Source organism: Nilaparvata lugens, chromosome 10, assembly GCF_014356525.2.
Source record: "Nilaparvata lugens isolate BPH chromosome 10, ASM1435652v1, whole genome shotgun sequence".
Lineage (NCBI taxonomy): Eukaryota > Metazoa > Arthropoda > Insecta > Hemiptera > Delphacidae > Nilaparvata > Nilaparvata lugens.
This window is the reverse complement of record NC_052513.1, coordinates 42547118-42572231: the sequence shown is the minus strand read 5'-3', so window position 1 is coordinate 42572231 and position 25114 is coordinate 42547118. Positions and strand designations below refer to the sequence as shown.

Below are 25114 nucleotides of genomic sequence, written 5' to 3'. Positions count from 1 at the left end.
GGCAGCGTCATTTTATACGAGAATAGCAGGGAAAAACCAGTAAAAGCTGACAGTAAATAGAGAATGAATTTTATTCAAATGATAATTAATATATAATTATTATTTAACGAAAATCCTAAATAAATGCTGCAAATCACCCCGAAGACCTCTGCTACTGCAGACATTGACAACAGGGCTAACAGCTAGATGGAAAAGATAGAAAGTGATTATACAATTAATTAATATGTTTTGACTGTAAACAGAGTACATAACACTTGGAAAATTGGATGTTGTACAAAATACAACACGCGACTGCTCGTGTGATCGAGTAGGGTGCGACTACCGGAAGGTCTATGTTTTCGGACTATGTGTAACCTTATAAAAATTTGGGAGAGGAATAGCACAAGGTTACCTTGTTTTTCTCTCCCTATCATTTCTCAAGATGTACTTATTGTATGGATCAATAAAAAATTAAGTCCTGAATCATTCACAATGCATTTCATATCAAGTCCGGAATCATTCACAATGCATTTCAAATACCAATAGATCCGGAAGTCCGGAATCAAGATCTCCCATGTGAAATGGCCAGATGCGCGTTATCAGCCACCGGAACTTTTTCACCAGCCTTTATCGGCCATTAAAAACTTTTTTTGCGATGCACCGTAGTAAGCAAGCATTCGAGGGCGAAGGGCGCACCTAAGTGGCGGGAACGAGAAATGTAAACTTCACGTGGTTTTTATTGACCATTTGGAGGGCGAAATAACATACTTGTCAGTCTCACGGGGATTGCTGAAGAAATATATGCTCTGTTTCAGATGCACGCACTAGTGCCCTGCTGTTATAGCCTTCAGTTCGAGTGGTAAAAACACAGCTTGCTTCGAAATTGGCCGAGTTGCTTGAATGTTGATTGAGCTCCGTCGAGTGGAATAGTATACTTACTGAGAGATTTCTTTAGACTTCTTAAGAGTTTTTTAGATTTCCTAAGAATTCTGTAGATTTCAAGAGTTATCTATATTTCTTATATAAAGGATCACTGGATCTACAGACAAGATAATTTTCAGTGGATGAAACTCAAATCGAAAAACATAGGAAAATTTGGATCGGATAAAAATTAACTGTAATAAGTAACCAAGCGAAATGAGGTCCAATATTCAAGCCAACGAGTTTGCAATTCATGTTTACATGTAGATTAATACGACGAAACGCGGCAGTATATTTCCATAAAATTTGACAAGTATGTTCATTTTTGTATTGCGCGTCGACGCATATATGTAAGGTTATTGAAATTTTGCATTTTATGGATAGTTTCAAAGCAAAAGGAATATTGAATGAAAAAGACTAAGAAATTGTCAAAAAACCACAGATTTATTGATACTTCGGTTTTACTGGATTACTCCGGTTTCGGTTTTTCGGTTTATCAGAGATTGACAATGGTGTGATAACCGAAACCGGTCTTTCTAAGTATCAATAAATCTGTGTTTTTTTTGACAATTTCTTAAAATTTTGAAATTGTCTAAAACCACTGATTTATTGATAATTGGAAAGACCGGTCTCAGTCTTTTTCATTCAATATGAATAATTACCACAATATCAACTTCTCAACTACACAAAAAGCAAAAGGAATATCATTTATCTATATATATAAAAGCGAAATGACACTCACTCACTGATTGACTGACTGACTGACTGACTGACTGACTCACTCACTCACTCACTCACTCACTGGCAGAACTAAAAATCTACCGGACCAAAAACGTTCAAATTTGGTAGGTATGTTCAGTTGGCCCTTTAGAGGCGCACTAAGAAATATTTTGGCGATATTTTAACTCTAAGGGTGGTTTTAAAGGGTTTAAAGTTCGTCTTTTAGCATGTATATTCTTCTTATTCCAATATCTTAATCATAATTGAAATGTCCATACCATATGTTAATATAGAACTATAATCTAGAGAGAGTACCTCTTCGAAACAGTTGTTCTGGTAACTAAATTAATAATTTTGTCAGGTTGGCATTAAGTTGAGTTGACTTTGTTAGGTTGGCACCAAATTGAAGATAGAAATGCATTTATCGCGGAAAAATTGATTGGGCACTGCTACTTCAATCAGAGCTATCCCTGGGAATATTATATTACTAGCCGTCCCGGCTCGCTTCGCTTACCATATCCGTTTAGCCAGACGTTTTAGTCGGGGATCCAGACTGGATCGTCCTAACATATGATAAAAATGCTCAAATGAAAAATGCAGGCGAGCGAAGCGAGCCTGCTGACCCCATTCTTGGACGATCCAGTCGGGGGTCCAGGGGGCGGAGCCCCCTGGCTAGACGGATATGGCGAGCGAAGCGAGCCTGACGGCTAGTAGTCCAATATTACTATAAAAAACAAACTGAAGATTCATCCACGATTAATCATTGAATCATTGTGGTACAACATGCAACAACTCAATGCAGCTTAGCGTTTCCTATCCACCTTCCTCTGCTTTCAACTCGGGTTGAACATTTGCCGGTCTGTCTGTTAGAAAATAAACTATCGATGATGGGTAGGCCTACTTGTTTACAACAGATGATTAGCATTGTCGATACACCAACCCAAACAGCCATTAGCCGTTTTCACACCGATATTTCGCCGACACAACAAGACAGGACAGTGAGTTCTGATACAATGTACCTAGAATACATTCTGTACCATGTATTCTAGGTACCTTGCTCTGATAGACAGTATTAGAGGAGGATTTGGTTTATAACTGCGCGAGGTCTACTGTTCACACAACTACTAGTTATATTATAGATTCATATTCCTCAAACAAGGTTTCATTTAGACTCCCTTCCAAGTGCTCCAGGTGTGCCTGTGCATGAGATATTTTAAAAAATATTCCGAATGCTGGTGATTGATCTCCAATATTAAACCATAAAAGTTCAAGAGAAGACTGAGAATAAAATCTTTCCTCAGAAAGATTCTTGCTCAATTGAACTGCTTTCCTCAGAAGAAAAATATCTCAAACGATTTAATCTCCTCATCAACTCTATTAACAACCCTTTTCTCACCAGTTTCCCCTCCTTACAATTTCCCGGTAATAATTACTGCACTGCTTTTGATCTAGGGAATGAATTTTCCTGAATTGAGCAGCTGAGGAAAATCTTTTTATTGAGTGTTCATTCATCTGTTTAAAGCTTTCTTTGACACTGTGATAGAATTGATTTTGAGTTTTTTGAACAAAAAATACAGCTCCATCTTCTACTCACTGATGTTTTGAACGGGCTCCTGATATTTTATTATTTCCGTTGGGAGAATGTAGTTACTATAGTGATGTCCACGTTATAATGACAGTATTCGATCAGCAGTGAAAGTATGAATAGTAAAATGCGCATGCTCGTGGGTATACGAAATATATCTCGCTATCATCAACTGAACAGTCCTGCTCTGATAGATTACACGCTTGTATAGAGCTCGGTGTTCGCTTTTGATTGGATCTCGTTGATCAATGGCAAGCGACTTTTTATCTGAACGAGTCGACCAATAGGAAGCGTAGGCTTGAGCTCCACTCTCTCATTCTGTTGTAGATACTTCTATGTTTATTGTGAAGTTATGGGTCCTTCATTTTGTTGTGGATAATCTCTGTCTATTGTAAGATTTACGTTGAAAATTCAGTTGAAAATCAGTCTCATTCTTGTATTCATGACATGTTCATTCGCACAACACAAGAAATAGGTTGAACCTTAGAAACGAATATTGTCGGTATAAATCTAGTCATATTAGTTTTAGGGCTTGTGCAATTAGGTTGTATAATCAGTTACCGTTACATATAAGAGGCTTACTAGTGAGTGATATAACTTAAAATTAAGGATTTTCTAATAAGAAACTGTTTTTATAACAATGATGAATATTTTGCCTTCAATATGGAGAATTTTTAAGACCTTGACGTGATGATTTTTTTGTTGTTTCTATGTTGTATGATTATATATTATGTAATGATTTATGTAATTTTTTTCATGACGTGGCCTATACAAATTGTTATTTGTCTTTGCAATAAAATGATTTTGATCTGATTCGATTAGAAATTATGGAACTATAGATCATGAGACTATAGTGAGGTCCACGTTATAATGGCAGTATTCGATCAACATTGATGTTGCTATCCTTGTCTCTCATTCGACAAAGAAGAGGGCGCTATTCTTCTTCAGTTCCGCAACTTTGCCAGATCGTTGCTAACAATGTAGAGATAGAATTAATCAACAAAATATTCAATCTCAATCAAGAAATTTCATTATTATTTGATCATTGACTAATATATTCTCTTGACGAATAAAATATAATTATTGATCATTTAAAGAAGAATGAACAGTTGATATCACATCAGATATACCGATATTAGTTATTCTCTATAGAAGGCAGTGGCAACGCTGTTCTCTTATGTTTTTCCACTGCCATTATGATGTGTACCTCACTATATAGTGCTAGTAATCATAGTTCATAAATGACTTGGAACAATTTGAATTTTGGAACATAGTATCATCATAGAGAAACAATAGCGTAAGTAGATACCCACGGTATAGGGCTTTTATGTCACAACTTTTACTGTTATCTCAGGCCGATTACTGTTGATTATTGTTGACTTATACTGTTTTGTTGGGGTGAGAGTGTATGAACGGCACAATATGAGAGACTACCAGCGTCACACAACTTCACGGGAAAGAATTACATGAACTATCGGCTTGAGATAACAGTAAAAGTTGCGACATAAACGCCCCATACCATGGGATATCTACTTATTCTATTGTTTCTCTATGATATCATCTAACACAATTTTGGGTGTTATAGAATAAAATATTCTGAATGTCATAAATTAACAGAAAAAGTTTTATGCGACAATCTTGTTTTCCTTGAGTATTTATGCTATTATGAAGAGTTCCTCAAAAATGAAACTGACTACAATTGGTTTTGGGACAATGCAATGCAGATATAGATACACTCTTCTACCCTTTTTTCTCCTTTCAAACTCTCCGTTATCACTGCACATGCTCTGTGGATTCAAGCACATGTTGAATTCTAATGCTGGTTTCACAATTCACAACTAAGTTTCAGTATCAAGTTGAGGGTTCATCCCACACATGCGAAGTTCACCACATACTGGGTGAACTTTACTCAGTATGTGGTGAACTTTGCATGTGTGGGATGAACCCTCAACTTGATACTGAAACTTAGTTGCGAATTGTGAAACTAGCATCAGAATTCAGCATGTGCTTGAATTCACAGAGCATGTGCAGTGATAACGGAGAGTTTGAAAGGAGAAAAAAGGGTAGAAGAGTGTATCTATATCTGCATTGCATTGTCCCAAAACCAATTGTAGTCAGTTTCATTTTTGAGGAACTCTTCATAATAGCATAAATAATCAAGGAAACAAGATTGTCGCATAAAACTTTTTCTGTTAATTTATGACATTCAGAATATTTTATTCTATAACACCCAAAATTGTGTTAGATGATATCATAGAGAAACAATAGAATAAGTAGATATCCCATGGTATGGGGCGTTTATGTCGCAACTTTTACTGTTATCTCAAGCCGATAGTTCATGTAATTCTTTCCCGTGAAGTTGTGTGACGCTGGTAGTCTCTCATATAGTGCCGTTCATACACTCTCACCCCAACAAAACAGTATAAGTCAACAATAATCAACAGTAATCGGCCTGAGATAACAGTAAAAGTTGTGACATAAAAGCCCTATACCGTGGATATCTACTTACGCTATTGTTTCTCTATGATGATATTCAAAAAATTCAAATTGTTCCAAGTCATCTATGAACTATGATTACTAGCACTATATAGTGAGGTACACATCATAATGGCAGTGGAAAAACATAAGAGAACAGCGTTGCCACTGCCTTCTATAGAGAATAACTAATATCGGTATATCTGATGTGATATCAACTGTTCATTCTTCTTTAAATGATCAATAATTATATTTTATTCGTCAAGAGAATATATTAGTCAATGATCAAAAATAATGAATTTTCTTGATTGAGATTGAATATTTTGTTGATTAATTCTATCTCTACATTGTTAGCAACGATCTGGCAAAGTTGCGGAACTGAAGAAGAATAGCGCCCTTTTCTGTGTCGAATAAGAGACAAGGATAGCAACATCAATGTTGATCGAATACTGCCATTATAACGTGGACCTCACTATAGTCTCATGATCTATAGTTCCATAATTTCTAATCGAATCAGATCAAAATCATTTTATTGCAAAGACAAATAACAATTTGTATAGGCCACGTCATGAAAAAAATTACATAAATCATTACATAATTATATAATCATACAACATAGAAACAACAAAAAAATCATCACGTCAAGGTCTTAAAAATTCTCCATATTGAAGGCAAAATATTCATCATTGTTATAAAAACAGTTTCTTATTAGAAAATCCTTAATTTTAAGTTATATTCACTCACTAGTAAGCCTCTTATATGTAACGGTAACTGATTATACAACCTAATTGCACAAGCCCTAAAACTAATATGACTAGATTTATACCGACAATATTCGTTTCTAAGGTTCAACCTATTTCTTGTGTTGTGCGAATGAACATGTCACAAATACAATTGACTATTCTCATCTACATCTGACATTCTCTCGATTACAAGTGACTATTCTCAAATACAATTGATACTCTCTCAAATCAACTTGATACTTTCTCAAATAAAATTGGAAAAGGTGTAGATGAATTGTACGTTTCAAACATTTCAACAACAAAATTCTACTTTTTTCATTCATGCGGCTCTCGAGTTTCAACAGACAGGCTTACAGAATTTTGAGTTCGCATGGATGACTAATGGCAGTATTCGATTGACATTTGTGTTTCTATCCTTGTCTATCATTCTTCAAAGCAGATGGTGAATGCATGATTTTCAAATCTTTTATTACACGACAACTGTTTTTATCACTGTTTTGGCTTGTGAGAGTGTAAGAACTGCACAGTACGAGAGACTACCAGCGTCACATAGCTTCACGAAAAACCACTTATAGGATTATCGGCTTGAGTTAACAGTGCAATTTGTAAATAAACGCCCTATACCATGGGATATCTTCTTATCTTATCTTTTCTCTATGGTAACATATATTCAATGAATTACAAACTTTCGGATATTATTTTCTACGGAAGGATTCTCCGTCAATCAGCGTTGAAAAGTGAGAGGCAAAAATAGAGAGAGAGGAAGATAGCGAAACTACGAAACACAATTGCAGAAATAAGCTTAGCCATATGACAAAAATACGATGGAAGTTGGAGAGATCTGAGATAAACGCGAGTTGAGCAGGGAGGAAATTCCGAGGGAGAAAAAATACTTGAGGGAGAAAAAAAAACGTACATTATATTGCCTGGTGATGCAGAGGCATGAAATGTTGGGTGCTGGGTGGAAGTGGAAATTAGTAAGGTGGTGAAGAGAGGGAGAAATGAGTATTTTGGAGGGAGGCGATAGAGGAGGTCGAGTGCAGGTTGTAATTTTCCTGTTCCATTCTTCCAAGCAAACCTTTCTTTCTGGCTCCCTTGGTCAAACCTTTTTCATCAAGAAAGTAAGCAGCAACAGAGACTCATTCATGTCCACTCTTTGTTACTTCTCTCTCTTTCTCTCACACCTTGTGCGTTATACTCTCTCACTCTCTCTCTCATACTCTCTGTGGAGAATACGTGCTCACACCAAAGCATGCTTCACACATATCCCTACACTCTACACGGTCTCATAACAGAAAAGCTTTCTCTATTCTCTTTTTTCGACTTAACTTCAAATTTCGTTCTCATTATTGCAGTCTCTTTCACACCTTTCAGATCTTTCACACTTACTTCTTTGCTTCCATTCATTCTTGTCCATTCTATTTTCTCTCTCATCCTTTCAACTCTTTTACACTTACTCTTTCACTTCCTCCAACACTCGGCTATTCTTTTTTCTCTCTCAGAGTCTCTCACCCTTCTAACTTTTCTTTTTGTCTTGACTTCAAATTTCACTCTCATTATTCCAGTCTCTCTCACACCTTTTAAATCGTTTGCACTTCTTTGCTTCCTTTCATTCTTGTCTATTTTATTTTCTCTCTTAGAGTCTCTCTCTCCTCGATTCTCTCTCCGACTTAACTTCAGATTTCGCTTCTTATTCGTCTCGAGTCTCTCTCACCCTTTTAATCTTTTTCACTTACTTCTTTGCTTCCTTTCATTCTTGTCTATTTTATTTTCTCTCTTAGAGTCTCTCTCTCCTCGATTCTCTCTCCGACTTAACTTCAGATTTCGCTCTCATTATTCGAGTCTCTCTCACACCTTTTAAATCTTTTTCACTTACTTCTTTGCTTCCTTTCATTCTTGTCTATTTTATTTTCTCTCTTAGAGTCTCTCTCTCCTCGATTCTCTCTCCGACTTAACTTCAAATTTCGCTTTCATTATCCGAGTCTCTCTTAAACCTTTCAACTTTTTCATACTTACTCTCTCACTTCCTCCAACACTCGTCAATTTTTTTCTCTCTCACTACAGCATTCTCTTTTCGACTTAGCTTCAGATTTCGCTCTCATTATTCGAGTCTCTCTCACACCTTTCAACTCTTCTACACTTTTGTTTTCTATTCTTCCACGCTTTTTTTGCTTTCCCCAACTCTTGTCTATTCTATTTCTCTCTTAATTTCTCAGTATCACAATCTCACAGCTAATGACTCTCTCACATATAACATGTTCTTCAAATCATGTTGTCATCTCTCTCGCTTCCTCCTACTACAAATATAATACACTCTCACTATCTAATGATACTGTTTTCAGTTTATCATTAGTCTATAGTGAGGTCCACGTTTTTAATGGCAGTGGAGGAAGATAGCAGAACAACGTTACCGATTCTCTGTCTTGTCAATGCCTTCAATGACAGCAGGTGCTACCGGTTTATTGATGTAATATTAACTGTTTATTCTCGTTTAAAATAATCAATTATACTATATTTTATCAAGAAAGAAATTATATTTTTCAATAATTCTATAATAAATTTTCATAATTTCATGAAATGTTTGTTAATTGTATTGTGATTGGATTGTACAAGTAGTATTTTTGACAATAGAAATTCAATTCAATTGAAAAAATTATTGAATTTACATTGTTAAAAGACGATCTGACAACAGAGCAAAGCAAGAAAAAGATAGCGCTATCCGCTTTGTTGAATGATGGACAAGGATAGCAATACCCATGCTAAACGAACACTGCCATTATAACGTGGACCTCACTATAAATAGCAGATTATGACTCTCTCACATAATATGACATTTCTCTCGCTTCCTCTCACAACAAACAGCCTGAATTTCCAATATCACTTCATTCATGTGATACCCTTCCACTTCCTCCCAAGTCTAATTTTCTCTCCAAGGTAAGGTCCTCATATTATTTTGTTTCTCATGATTTTCTCTCGAATTTGATAGTTTTATTCCATTTTTGACAATTTAATAATCATAAGCCCGGTTGCACAAAATCCAGTTGAATAAAAATCATGATTAATTTCACGAGAAATAATCAGAAAATGCGTTTTTGAAAAGATGGCTTCTCTGATTGGTTCTCGTGGAATTAATCATGATTAAAATTTAGCCGGCTTTTGTGCAACCAGGCCTTAATATAAATAACCTGAATATTAAACCTATCTAAAATAACATACTGGGATATTCGTCTGAGTCACTATCAATATTGTAGAACCGTTCCATAATTAGATGAAAACACACATTTGTTGTCAAATTCTACACTGTTTTATTTGGTTACTAGCCGTCAGGCTCGCTTCGCTCGCCATATCCATCAGCCAGGGGGCTCCGCCCCCTGGACCCCCGACTGGATCGTCCAAATATGAGATCAGCTGGCTCGCCTGCATGTAGACCTCAGCGGAACCTCTGTACCGAATTCTGGACCGCCGACTGGATTGTCCAAAAATGAGATCAGCGGGCTCGCTTCGCTCGCCTGCATGTAGACCTCAGCCGAACCTCTGTACCGAATTCTGGACCACCGACTGGATTGTCCAAGAATGAGATCAGCGTGCTCGCTTCGCTCGCCTGCATGTGGACCTCAACGGAACCTCTGTACCGAATTTGAACGTATTATGTCAATTTGATCTCGAAAAACACCTGTTACTATATCGGCGTATCTTTGGCGAACAAAATTCTTCCACCTCAGCTAAACCTGTGTACTGATTTTTTAAAAATATATTTCCATCTATAAATATAATTATTATATTTCCAAATATAATTTTTTAAATATAATTCCATCAATTATTGAATGAGGTGAGGAAACGCAGAAAAGCTGAGAAAACGCTAATTTTGGCTAATTGGATAAATTGGTATTTAGGAGGTCCTGGATAAATGCATTTCAATCTTGAACTTGGTGCCAACCTAACAAAGTCAACTCAACTTAATGCCAACTTGACAAAATTATTAATTTAGTTGCCAGTTAACAACGGTTTCGAAGAGGTACTCTATCTAGATTATAGTTCTCTAGTAACATATGATATGGAAATTTCAATTATAATTAAGAGATTGGGAGAAGAAGAATATACATGCAAAAAGACGAACTTTAAACCCTTAAAAACAACCCTTAGAGTTAAAATATTGCCAAAAGATCTCTTAGTGCGCCTCTAAAGGGCCAACTGAACATACCTACCAAATTTGAACGTTTTTGGTCCGGTAGATTTTTAGTTATGCGAGTGAGTGAGTGAGTGAGTGAGTCAGTCAGTGAGTGAGTGCCATTTCGCTTTTATATATATAGATATGGTATGGACATTTCAATTATAATTTTAAGATATTGGAATAAGAAGAATATACATGCTAAAATAACTTTAAACCCTCAAAAACCACCCTTAGAGTTAAAATATCGCCAAAAGATTTCTTAGTGCGCCTCTAAAGGTCCAACTGAACATACCTACCAAATTTGAACGTTTTGGTCGGTAGATCTTTTGTTCTGCGAGTGAGTGAGTGAATCAGTCAGTCAGTGAGTGAGTGCAATTTCGCTTTTATACAGAGTGATTCATAATTATGGTGAAATAATTTGATACGTGATAGTAGAGGTAAAAATAAGAAAAAAGTTCTCATAAACATATATCCATAAACGCTTCATTAGCGAGCTATACAGAGTGAATGATTTCGCCCGGAATTCAGTTCCTCTGGGTGAAATACACCTATGCTGAATTGGTTGGGCACTAGTTTTTAAAAAACTTATGCTGGATTCATATGGAAAAATATCTGAAAAATTGAATAAAACTAGTCTGGAAGCTGTAGTGTGAGTAGTTTTTGAGAAAAAAGTTGGAATATGCAAAAAATCTAAGTAGAAAAAACACAGACTTCCACTTTTGATGCCCAATAACTTTCTTTAATGACCAGTGAACAAATAATTTTTCGCAATAAAAATTGTAGAGAATTTAATTCTGAAAAGAATGATGTAAGCTGTTTAAACTAAATTTAAATAGAAGTTAAATAAAATGTATTCTTATGTAGTACATTACACCACAAAAATTTGCTGTTTTATGAGGAGAGAACAAATAACTCATAGGTTGTAGCTGATTGCAAATAGAACATGGATTTTAATAACAGCTGTTCCAAAGAAGCTGATTTATTTTGTTTCAAATAAGAAAATATTTAATGTATAATAATAATGTTTATGGATATATGTTTATAAGAACTTTTTTACTTATTTTTACCTCTACTATCACGTATCAAATTATTTTACCATAATTATGAATCACTCTGTATATATAGACAACTGATTTTCAGCTTGTAACCTGTGTGATCACGAAATCATGGTCCTGTACCGAATAAAACTGTGTAGAATTTGACAAAATAGGTGTGTTTTTATTTAACTACTGGGATATCATAAAACATCACCTACTTTACAGTTTTATTCTGAGCGGTCTAACAGTTGTCATCAGCTATCATACTCTGGAGATAGAACGATGTTTGTGAGTAAGCAATGAAAATACAGGGAATAAGCGTATTGACACTCCCCTTCTTCATCATCACTGCTTTGAAACCACCCCCTTCATCACTCTTCGACGCCCCTTTTACCCCCTCCACTTGGTAGTGACAGTCAACAATGACTTACCATTGTTTGGAATGTCTCTTTGTGCTTCTTGAAATAATAATAACAATAAAGGTCGACTGCTATGAGAAGAGTAGAAGAAGAAGTAGAAAACAGAAGGAGCAGAAGAAGAAGAAGAAGAAGAAGAAGAAGAAGAAGAAGAAGTAGAAGAAGAAGAAGAGAAGAAGAAGAAGAAGAAGAAGAAGAAGAAGAAGAATAAGAAGAGAAGAAGAAGAAGAAGAGAGAAGAAGAAGAGAAGAAGAAGAAGAAGAAGAAGAAGAAGAGAAGAAGAAGAAGAAAGAAGAAGAAGAAGAAGAAGAAGAAGAAGAAGAAGAAGAAGAAGAAGAAGAAAAAGAAGAAGAAAGAAGAAGATATAGGAGGCGAAGAAGATAAAGATAGGAGAAGAAGACTTGTAAAGAAACATAAATGAGGAGGAGAAGAGAAGGAAGAAGGATGTGGAAAAGAAGAAGGAGAAGAAGAGGAAGAAGAAAGAGGAAAAGAAGAAGAAGACGAAGACAGAGAAGAATTGAAAGAAGGAGAATAAGACGGAGAAGGAGAAGATAGGCGGAGAAGAAGTATAAGACAGGAGGAGAAGAAGATGAAGTAGGAGAAGAAGCAGACAGGAGAAGGAGAAGAGAAGAAAGAATGAGGAGGAAAAGAAGAAGATGAAGATAGGAGAAGAAGCAGACAGGAGAAGGAGAAGAGAAGAAAGAATAGGAGGAAAAGAAGAAGTGGAAGAAGAAGGAGAAATAGAAGAAGAAGAAGACAGAGAAGAATTGAAAGAAGGAGAAGAAGAAGAAGAAGAAGAAAAAGAAGAAGAAGAAGAAGAAGATAGGAGGCGAAGAAGATAAAGATAGGAGCAGAAGACTTGTAAAAGAAAACAAAATGACAAGATAGGGAGGGGAAGAAGAAGAGAAGGACGAAGGATGTGGAAAAGAAGAAGGAGAAGAAGAGGAAAAGAAAGGGAAAAGAAGAAGAAACGAAGACAGAGAAAGATGAAAGAAGGAGAATAAGACGGAGAAGGAGAAGATAGGCGGAGAAGAAGTATAAGACAGGAGGAGAAGAAGATGAAGTAGGAGAAGAAGCAGACAGGAGAAGGAGAAGAGAAGAAAGAATGAGGAGGAAAAGAAGAAGATGAAGATAGGAGAAGAAGCAGACAGGAGAAGGAGAAAGAGAAAGAATGAGGAGGAAAAGAGAAGGTTGAAGAAGAAGGAGAAATAGAGAAGATAGAAGACAGAGAAGAATTAAAGAAAGAAGAAGAAGAAGAAGAAGAAGAAAAAGAGAGGAGGATAGATTGCGAGATAAGGAGAAGATGAACAACGACAGGAGAGGAGAAAAAGAGGAGTAGAATGGGAAAAGAAGAAGAAGAAAACAGAAGAAGGAGAAGACGGTGAAGAAGTGGACAGGAGGAGAAGCCAGAAGAAAAGGTAGAAAACAACAGGAGAAGACGAAGAAAGAGAAGAAGGTAAGCGGAAAAGAAGATTATGAAGACAGGAAGAGAAGAAGATGGGGATAAGAGAAGAAGAAAAAGGAGAAGTGGCGGTTTAGTGGAGTAGAGGGAGAGAAAGAGGAAGAAGAAGAAGAAAACGACAGGATAAGGAGAAGAAGAGGAAGAAGAAGGAGGAAAGGAAGAAAGAGGCGAGGACAGAGAAGAATAAGAAGTAGAAGAAGAAGTAGAAGAAGAAAAAAGAAGAAGAAGACGAAGAAGAAGAAGAAGAAGAAGAAGAAGAAGAAGAAGAAGAAAGAAGAAGAAAGTTGAGAAGTGGCGGTTTAGTGGAGTAGTGTGGTGGGTGAGTGGGTTAGTTATAGAGATAAGAGCACATCCTTGTTGTTGGGTCTCCTTCAGAATCTCTTTTGAACTTTTCTTCGCCGTGAGGGATTGGCTGGTGACGACACCAAGAATAACGAGACAAATTCTCGGCTCTTGGAAATGCTACTACGCTTGTAACTTGCCCTACCCTATTATGGGGTTAACTACTATTGCATGGAATGTATGATGCGATAATTCAATTATTAAACAGATATAAAATATATATTAAAATTGACATAGCCTACATAGTCCAGTCAATATAGACATAAAAAAGGGGGTGTGCTTGCAAATTATATTGTAGTTCTGATTTTCTAATATATTACTTGGGTACATAAGAGAAGTTCAGAACAAATTTCTTCATGCAAAGTTTCCTTGTGCTAGATACAGGCTGGTCCAAAAACCTCGTATTTTCGTCTCATTTTCCAGTTTTCAGCTATTTCTGCCAAATCTCGTAATCGGACAGAAATCGTGCTTCCGCCTTTTGTTTAGATCATAAGATTCTGAATAAAATGAGATCATTTGGAACTCTCTATCTCCAATGAGTACTGAGTAATGATTTTCCAAAAATGAGCGAAATTTGAAGAGAAAATCAATTTTGATGAATTTTAGTTTTTGATCAACAATATCTTCCGATTGTTAACATTCAGATGTATAATTCAAAATCCCTCTGAGCGTATTTTTGTGCTCTACAATCTGAGATCAGGGAGATCACTTTATCTCGAGTAGATTTCCAGGTACACCTGACAACAATGCTCCTTGTATTGTGAAAAACACCTCATTTTCAGCTTCAACCATCATCACCAACTACATTGTCCTTACATTGATATTTCGCACAATGACATAAGTTCATGAGATCATGTTCTATGAGGATCAGCCGCTAGATGCACTTCATTCCAGTATTTCCTAGTGGAGAGGCGATGTTATTCAGGATGTTATCCTGAACATCGATTCCTAAAATTCTGAATAATGATTACCATCGAATCCAGAATAGACGAGAGACCTACAGAAAATTCAATATTTTTTTATGAAATCTTGAAGACAATCTCAAAAGTTATTCGCAGTAGAAATGAAATACTCATTATCTGTAATCTTGGAACATCGATTTCAAAAATTCTGATTAATGATTCCCATTAAATCCAGAATAGACCAGACTTCAGAAACGATCAAAGCAGCATTCAAATACTGCACTCAGCTGCAATAAAATCCAGTGAAACGCCTCTCAAAGGGAACGATGCATGCCTTTATCCCCTTATTCCCTTTTATTCCCTACTCCCAAGCGTCACTTTCATGAACTATCCCCTTTAATCCCTGACCCAAACCAATCCACTTCGACCACTTCTCTCCACAAAAATGAATTTGAACGAGAAATTGGGAAAAATTATCCGTATTCATTTATCCCATTGCACGATTCGACAAAACTGAATTTGGACAAAAAATTGGAGAAAATTATCCTCATTCATGTCACTTAACCGATTGCACAATTCCACAAAATAGAATTTGTACGAAAAATTGGGGAAAATGATCTATATTCAAGTCAATTATCGCTTGATTCGATTTCCGCTCATCGAGAAGTATTATGAACTCAGATTTTGAGAGCCGCTTATTCTGGATTGTTAATTGAGGGGATTCAAAATAGAGATTTCCAAGACGTACCAAATTACCAAAGTAATTTCCCGCAAAGTCTCACTCAGAACTCATCACATATCATTATTGGATAGAGTTTTCGAAGCTGAACATTTTATTTTGGTGATGTAAGTTGTCAAGTAGACTGAAGGCAATAGGCAGCATGAACGTTTAACGCTAAACCACGTTCACTTGTATATATGATTGCTGTCATCATAATTATGTGTTTCATACCGAGCTGCTACGAACAGCTAATTTATCTCAGTTTAAACCAATGTATCTAGAATACATTCTATACTGGGTACCTTGGTTCAAACCATAGATAAAAATAAACATAAGTTTATGATATTGAAAGTTGGAATATAATTTAAAAGATCCATTCAAACCAGGGGAAAAAATAGGGAATAGTGTTTCATCATAACTGTGTATTTATGAATGGAATTCAATAAATTTTGTTCACTCTCCTACCTCGAAAAACGGTTGGCTCACTAATCGTTATGCTCTTATTTGGTGCGAATGAATAGTATTGCCATCGCACCAAATAAATATTGCCATAAAATTAACAGCATGCCAATGAAGATGGAATCGAAATAGCTGTTTGAAACTAGCCTAGATATGAGCACAAATGAACAAAGAATACATCATCAATGGAAATCAACAGTTCAACCAACCTAAAGAAAGATACACCTATATTGCGGATAATATAATTGACCCTCGTATAATTGAAAACAAAAGTTTGCAAATCACAAATGCTTCATAACAGGAGTAATGTCGAACCAATTATACAAGTTATAGATGCCTGAGGAACATCTCTTGTTTTTGTATTTGAAGTATTCATATACTCAGAGAATCTCTAAAATTTGTCAGCACTAATTGAGTCAGCATCCATGAATATTTCAGAGTTCAAGAATTTTCCGTTCATTAATCTGCAGAGTTATTCATTGAAGTTTTCAGTTATCATATTGATATAATAATGAGTCATAGAATATTACGTTAGAGCTATCCCCTATATGATGGTGGAGCTAAGCTGCCTTTACACCAAAGTTATTAACAAAATATTCATTTTTCCGTCCTTATAGATTCTGTTATATTGAACATAACTTATCATACACATATTATGTTCATCATGTGTATGATAAGTATGTTCAATATAACAGATCTATAAAGACGGAGAAATAAAATTTTGTTAATAACTTTGGTGTAAATGCCGCTTTAACGCGACATCGCAGAATCGTTGGATCGTATCACAGTTTCAAACAAAAAACTGATTCACTTTGTATAAACCGTGGAGGCTTCAATGAATGATTCATAACTTACAGGGTGATAATTAACGAGAGTTAGGAGGTGACAAGTTATCGAAAATTTGAATAATTAACTTATGGATGCTAATATCAAGCCATAGTGCTTCCACTATGCCCAAGTCTGGGAGAGTTTCTAACAATCACCTACAAATTCAATTTTCATTCTTAGTTTGAAAATCTATTGATACTACTGAAACAAAGATACAACGCTCTCGTAAGTAAAATATCTCAAGAAAAGAAAAACTATCTCAAGAATAAGTCAAGATATTTGTGCATCGTGCGCAAAGTGACAGTTTGCTGCAAAGTCAAATCAACGCGCTACGACTCACAAAGAAGCAAACTGCCAAAAAACCAGTTCATTCCATTCAGATGGAAACCAACGTCGATGTGAATGCAATAATCAGCACTGATGATGCTCATTGACGTCAACATCAACGCCACTGATTGGTCAGCCTCGGACGATTCTGCGCGGAGGATCAACTCCAGATGTTCGCCATCATAGAGACGTCATTGCAGCTCATATCCCAGATGTTCCGGAATCCAGTACTACTGTGTCCTTCCATGACTCACTCAAAAACTCTATAAACAATCAGGATTCGATTCAAGTTGTTCATCTGCTCGTGATCAAGTACTAAAGGACGTTGCAGAACTAAATAAATTCCCTGCAGTCCCTCATTAATAACAGACTCTGTGGTAGATACTAACATTGTGCACAGTCGTTTAAACTCAACAATACAAGTTCAAATAGGTGTAGATAGACTCATTAAAACATACAATTCCTTGCACAAGAATTGCTTATCTAAATGTCAAGGATTGAGAGGTAAATTAAATGTTCTCAATGACTTTGTAATTAATGAAGATATTGATATTATAGGAATAAGTGAACATTGGTTGTTTACTGATGAAATCGTATATAGTAAATGGATGTTTGTATTGCAACAAGTAGTTACTGTAGATTATTACACAAAAATGGCGGAGTTGCAATATTTGTCAGTAAGAATCTTTACTCTCAAAGTCAAGAATGAGTCTGAATTTTCTATGTATTGAACGTGAGTTTGAGGCCACCTGTACTATTATTGGAGCCAGGAAACTCATTATCGTATCATTGTACAGATCTCCTTGTGGAGACCCAAAGTATTTTTAGCCAAATTGGAGGAATTGCTTCTATTTTTGTCTAGACGATGCTTTAATGACCATACTATTGTTCTTGGTGGAGATCTTAATTCTGCCTTTGATGTCAATCAGGAAACCTGTCATTCCAATAATTTGAAAAATCTATTGAGACAATTTAATCATCATATTTTCAATACTCTGCCCACTAGAGACCAAGCCTGTCTCGATAATATTATTTCAAACGTTCAACCTGATATGACAAATTCAAGTGTTATAGGATTTTCCTACTCTGATCATGATTGTGTCACGATATGTGTGCCCTGTGGTTCTGTTGAGTCTAGTTCTAACGATTTTGTCACTATTACTTCAAGACCTGTTACTAAAGATAAATTACTACAATTCAATCGGTCTCTGAATTTGGTGAATGGAGTGCTGTCATGGAAAAGTCAGATGCAAGTGATATATTCGAATCCTTCCTCAATACAGTTTTATATTATTTCAATCTAACTATCCCTAGAAAGACCTGTAGAAAAAAAGTTCCCCAGTTAATAATAGAAAGAATTTCAAATGTAAGGTGACTGGTACACACCTGAACTTAGTAAGATTAAGATTCTGCTCACTCTCTTACATGAAAACTTCAAAAAACAAAAAACCGAACATTCGAAAACACTTTATCTTAGATGCAGAGCACTGTACAGAAATTCATTAGATGAAGCCAAGAGGGATTCTGTTGCATCAATCATTGAATCTTCTAATAACAAATGTAAGAAAGCATGGCAAATTATCAAAACTTTATCCTTCAACAAGAATGTTGTAAACTTATCTACTCCTGAACCAAACAACTAATAATTATTTCATTCAGTCAGTAGATGATGTGCACGAGAAGATAGACAAGCCATCAATTACAGCCAGTGCCTTGCTCAATGATAATGTAAATAAAGTGCAAATAGCTTATTCTTTTTTCATGAGGTGAGTCAAGAGATGATTTTTAAAGTGGTTCATAATCTTAAAGTTTCGAAGAGTGAAGATTTCTATGGTCTATCAAGCTGTCTTCTGAAAACTATTGCTCACTCTTAGTGCCAGTACTGACCATTTGTATAAACAGGTGTATTACACAGGGTGTTTTCCCCGATGTATTAAAAGTCTCCAAAGTTGTTCCCGTTCATAAGAAGGGCTCATAAGAGGAACCATCCAGTTACAGACCCATCCAAATAGTACCTGTCTTCTCCAAGGTTCTGGAGATTGTCATGTATATACAGGTGTATGAATACTTAGTAAATCTTGGGGTACTGTCTGAGCATCAATTTGGTTTTGTGAAGGGAAGATCCACTTCTGACGCCTTTGATGCACTAATAAATTTGTAATTGAGTCTTTTGAAAACAGGTGCTTTGCTCAGGCTGCCTTCTGTGACCTGAGCAAGGCATTTGACTGCGTGAATCATGATATTTTGCTTGAAAAATTAGCTTATTATGGAGTCAGTGGAAGGAGCCTTAGTCTTTTAGATCGTACCTTGGCGATCGCCAGCAAGTTGTTTGTGTAGGAAATGAGAGATCCGATCTTGCTAAAGTAAAGTACGGTGTCCCCCAAGGATCAATATTGGGACCACTCCTCTTTGTATTGATGATAAATGATCTTCCTCTCACAATCAACAGCAAGACTGTGTTGTATGCTGATGACACCACTTTTCTTAATTCTCATTCAGATGTACACACTTTACTAACATGACAGCCGATACCTTGGCGGAGGCTTCCAAGTGGTTCACAGCGAATGGCTTTAAACTAAACGAGGATAAAACTCAGCTTATGACATTTGGTCTCAGGGACTATACACACAACAATAACAAGTTTAAAGTTTTTGGGCTTATGTTTGATTACAGGTTGACCTGGGAACCCCACATAAATTCGTTTCTGCTAGGTTATCTAGGGTTATCTATCTGTTAAGGCAGTTGAAGAATCTTGTACCGGAAAATACTCAGAAACTCATATTTTGCTTTTTTCCAAAGCATAATTTCATACGGAATTTTAGTATATGGAAACAGCTGTCACATCAATAAGGTCTTGCTTTTGCAGAAAAAGGCTATTAGAATATTGACGGTGCAGGGTATCTAGATCACTGTCGACCTCTTTTCAAAAAACAAAAATATTGACTGTCATAACCTCTATATATTTCAAGTAATCATGCACACTAGAAAGAATCTCCATAGCTTGAATAAAAGATCCAATATCATGCTTATAACACCAGGAAAAAAGACCTCATTGATATTCCATATCAACGTCTTGTCATAAGCATGAAACACTATGACAGCATAGGCTTGAGAATGTACAATAGTTGCCATTGGATATGAAATGTTGTGAAAATATTGTTATTTTAAAAAATTACTTTTTGAGTGGCTGGTTTTAAGACTTTCTATTGTTTGACAGAGTTCTTCGATTCTACTTGATGTAATTATATACTTTGTGACTTTGAACTATTGCTTTGACTCTATTATTTTGTAATATTGTATTACTATGACTTTGTCAATTACCTATTGGTCTACGACAATAAAATCTATTTATTATTTATTTATTTATATTATTTATTACCGAAAGAAAGTTACGCCCGAGCGTAGGAGGGCGGAATGGTTTCTTGAGTGCAGCATAGGAACTTTGCGCAAGTATTTCACATTAAGTTTTTCCTACAGTTACCATTGAATATGAAAAGTGGGTATTATGGGTAAAATTGCCTGAAATGCATCAAATGTTTTCTGTGTAATTTATTATTGATAAAAACCTTAATCCTAAATCCTAAAGTCCTCGTTGTCGTTGGTTATAATATATAATGAATAATAATTAGCGCGTTGTGCTTGGTTGCACCTCTGCTCACTATAGCACCACAGCAGTCATGTTACCAACTTCATTTTGATTTGCTGCACTGTTGCTCCATATAACCTACTAAGTATTTTGCGTTGCCATGTTGCAAATCTGGAGTGCAGAAAAATTTTTCCCGCACTAGAGCGGAAAAGTGATTCTTTGCGTTCTGTAATCAGTGCAGCAATGGCCACTTTTCAACGTAACTGTAGGAAAATAAATTTTCATTCTTAGTTTGAAATATCTATTGATACTACTGAAACATAAGATACAACGCTCTCGTGATGTAAAATATCTATGCACATTATATCAATTCAAAACAAATTATTTTCTATTCGTCAACCATTAATAGTGAATTTTAAAATTGAAATTGAATATTTTATTTTGTTCATTAACTATATTTCCGGTCTGGCAACGTTTAAGGAGCTGGAAAAGTATAGCGCTATCTGCTCTGTCTAATGATCGACAAGGATAGCAGCACCAATGTGATCAAATTCTGCCATTATAACGTGGACCTCACTATAGTCTCATACTCTGTAGACCTATCTTTGAAATGACAATCTCACTATAGACAGAGAAGTATTTACAACAGAATGAGAGAGCGGAACTCAAGCCTACGTTTCTATTGGCCGACTCGTTCAGACAACAAATCGCTTGCCATTGGTCGAAGAGAGCCAATCAGAAGCGAGAACGGAGCTCTGAACAGAAGCGTTTATCAGAGCAGGACCGTTCATTCTCAGTTCGATGATTGCGAGGTATATTTTCTTGGTGAATGTAAAAATCTGGTGTGACGCACTCACACAACTTTCCTTGCCGTTATGAAATTTATCACCTGACGCTAGTGTTCCCGCGCATCTCAAGTCTAATATTCAAAGATCCAAGCCAGCTGGTGACAGGACAATAAGGCTGGAGACACACGAAGTTTGCTATCTCTTCATAGTGAATGATTTATTAGAATCAACAGTTGCCAACAGTTTGTAATTGAATATAACATTTTCTCGAATTTCGAGATTATTTTCAATTTTAGGTGAAAATGTTACTGAACATTTATTGAAGAGATTTTCATGCTCAATATTTTCCACTTGGATTTTTTTGTTAAATTGTATCTAAAGCCTGATAATCGGGAATCTAAAATCAAACTTTGGTAGGTGCTCCTGAAATTTTTACAGATATGAGACTTATGGCAGTTGATATAGCTTATCAATGACTATTTTAGGTATGAATTTGATCAAAATCGTTAGAGCCGTTTTCGAGAAAATCGCGTAAACCCCTGTTTTTGACAACGTTTTCGCCCTTTATCCGCCATCTTGAATTGCATCAGATCGAAATTGTTCGTGTCGGATCCTTATTGTAAGGACCTTAAGTTCCAAATTTCAAGTCATTCCGTTAATTGGGAGATGAGATATCGTGTACACAGACGCACATACACTCATACACACACACACACACACACACACACACACACACACACACCACACACCACACACACACACACAACACACACACACCACACCACACACACACCACACCACACACACACACACACCACACACACACCACACACACACACCACACACACACACACACACACACACACACACACACACACACACACCACACACCACACACACACACATACAGACCAATACTCATAAACCACTTTTTTGGACTCAGGGGACTTTGAAACGTATAGAAATTTGGAAATTGGGGTACCTTAATTTTTTTCGGAAAGCAATACTTTCCTTACCTATGGTAATAGGGCAAGGAAAGTAAAAATGCGTTCAGACTTATGCTCCACGAACACGCGCATTTCACTTTTCATCAGCTGATGCAATGCTCATTATCTGTATCATCTGCAGCTCTATTATCAATGCTCATCTGTATCTAAAGCCATTTAAGCAAGTTACATACACATCGATATTTCGCGAACATTATGAATTCTATCAGATCAAACAGAAATTGACAAACATCATCTGTTTAATCTAATAGAATTCATGAGGACGAACAAAAATCGATATGTGTCTGCATCTAGCAGGGCTTCAGTTGGATTTTGTTTTGTGAAACAGATGAATAGATGAATGAAGGAATCTGAATCTGTATTCTCTCTATCTCTCTCAAGCTCTTTCTCCCCCCTCCATCACTCTTACCCTCTTTACTTTGCTTATCCACCAATCTGTCCTCTCTGGTCATGGAAAAATATGAATTGTTGTATATGTAGGCCTTTGAGAATCCAAGGCCCGGTTGAACAAAAGCCTGTTGAATTTTAATCATGATTGAATCCCACAAGAGCCAATCAGAGAAAGTTTTTCTGAGGAGAGAGGCTCTCGTGACATTGAATCGTGATTAAAAGTTAACAGACTTCTGTGAAACCGGGGGTATTATTGACCGAGCGAAGTGAGGTATAAGATTCAAGTCGACGGTTTGGCATTTCTCTTAATTGAAAGAATAAGACTTTGATATTGTCAATACCACTTTTATTAATTATTTATTTGTCAATATAATATTGTATTTGTCAATACACTTATTAATAAAAGTGGAATTGACAATATCAAAGTCTTATACTTCCAATTATGGAAAAATACCACAACATCTAATACCATACAATCAAATCATTTCTCTTAATGTTTAAATGTTCAAATGTTTATTGTTTATATGTTGCGCATTTACGGCGAAACGCGGTAGTAGATTTTCATGAAATTTGACAGGTATGTTCCTTTTTTAATTGCGCGTCGACGTATATACAAGGTTTTTGGAAATTTTGCATTTTAAGGATAATATAAAAAGAAAAAAGAGCCTCCTTCATACGCCAATATTAGAGTAGAATCAATCGACTATAGAATTATTCATCATAAATCAGCTGACAAGTGATTACACTGATGTGTGGAGAAGCCAGTCTATTGCTATATTTCTATAAGGTTTATAGTTTCAATCAGGTACTTGTGGATGAGAATACTGCGTGAGGTCTACTGTTCACAGAACTACTCGTTATTAGCGTATGGCTTTGAATGGTGGGGAGACCCAGGGTAGTTCCACCTCGCCGTATATAGTCCAAAGTCCATATAATTTGCGTCCCTCCAATCCATTACAGTTGATATTGACTTTACCAGCTTAAGTGTATGTAGACGTCGTTTGAATATCAGTGTACTTGTTTGTAAATAAAGTCCCAACTGAATTCATTATTATAGAATTGAAAAATCCATAATGAATCTTATACTGGATTGGATTAGGATAAATGCTTATTTTAAATGATCTATATCCATATGTAGTCTTTCATTCTTGTGTTATAAATTTAAAAAATATTTGTCATGGCTTCCTTGATTTCGGCTTTTGAGCTTGTCATTGTGCTTATGATTTTGTTACTTTGTCTTATCGTTTGTAAGTTGAGATGTGACCTGGTTTCCATAGTTTTATTTTTCTAGTGGTTTGAATTAGCTCTTTTTTTCTATGACCTAGTGTTCAAATCACTGCCGGCGCACAAGTTTTCTTTGCGGTAGTGCAATTTTGTAAGTTAAAATATTTATTTTATCAATCTGTATTATTTTATGGCAAATAAATGAATTTGAATTTAAATTTGAAAGTTCCCTAATGGGAAACCGGACACCAAGGTTATATTGAGCACAAGTACAAGACTTTAAATTCACACTTTTCACTTCGGAATAAGTTCAAACCGGTGGTGAACGTTTTATTAATACACATTCTATTGGCTAGATAAAAATTTAACTTTTATATCTTACGTGCAACCCCTGATATTCATTTCCAAGCCACTTGTTTTGTGAAGTAATAATAGTATCCCACCCTCACAACCCATCATCTTATCAAATCTGCTACACTAATTAACTTTGTTGCAGCAGTATTTAGCATAGTTCATGAACCGTACACACCTTAATGATAAAGAATGTGGATTGTCTGGCTCATTTATATACGACCTTCACTACCAAGTATAAATATATGTATGAAATTATATTATATATATATATATTATATATCTATATATACTAGCAGGTTTCCAGACACATTTGCCTAATATCAGTTTGAATTATGCAATGGAAGTGGTGCTGTAGTGTTGCTGTAGCCCACTTCTATGCATGGAAATAAATAACCACTGTTCCGGAGCAAACGCGTGTTCACGCTGAAAGATTCAAGGTGAGGGAACGTCTTGTGCAAAAATATGAGGAAACAGCCCTGGGGAGAGAATAGAGGAGATGAGATACGAAGGAATAAGGAGAAATTGAACATGAATGCGAAAAGAGAAAGAGAGAGAGGTGTGTGTGCGAGAGAGCGATGAAGAGGTGAGAGGATCGAGGAGATGAGAGAGAATCTGAAAATAGAGAGAGAATTGAGACGAGATGCGGGGGAACTGGGAGAAGGAGAAATGGAATATAG

The 25114-nt window shown here is 36.0% G+C and overlaps 2 protein-coding genes across 2 annotated transcripts in view; both read left to right on the top strand.

The window, feature by feature from the left end:
• Positions 1-25114, top strand: part of LOC120353380 — a 437229-nt gene that overhangs the window by 130813 nt on the left and 281302 nt on the right. The gene's annotated exons all lie outside the window — the stretch shown is intronic.
• The window catches only part of LOC111050580, a 553956-nt gene that overhangs the window by 497326 nt on the left and 31516 nt on the right, over positions 1-25114 (top strand). Inside the window, 1 exon segment of the mRNA XM_039436032.1 lies at positions 19269-19359. Coding sequence (XP_039291966.1) covers positions 19269-19359 — 91 coding nt within the window.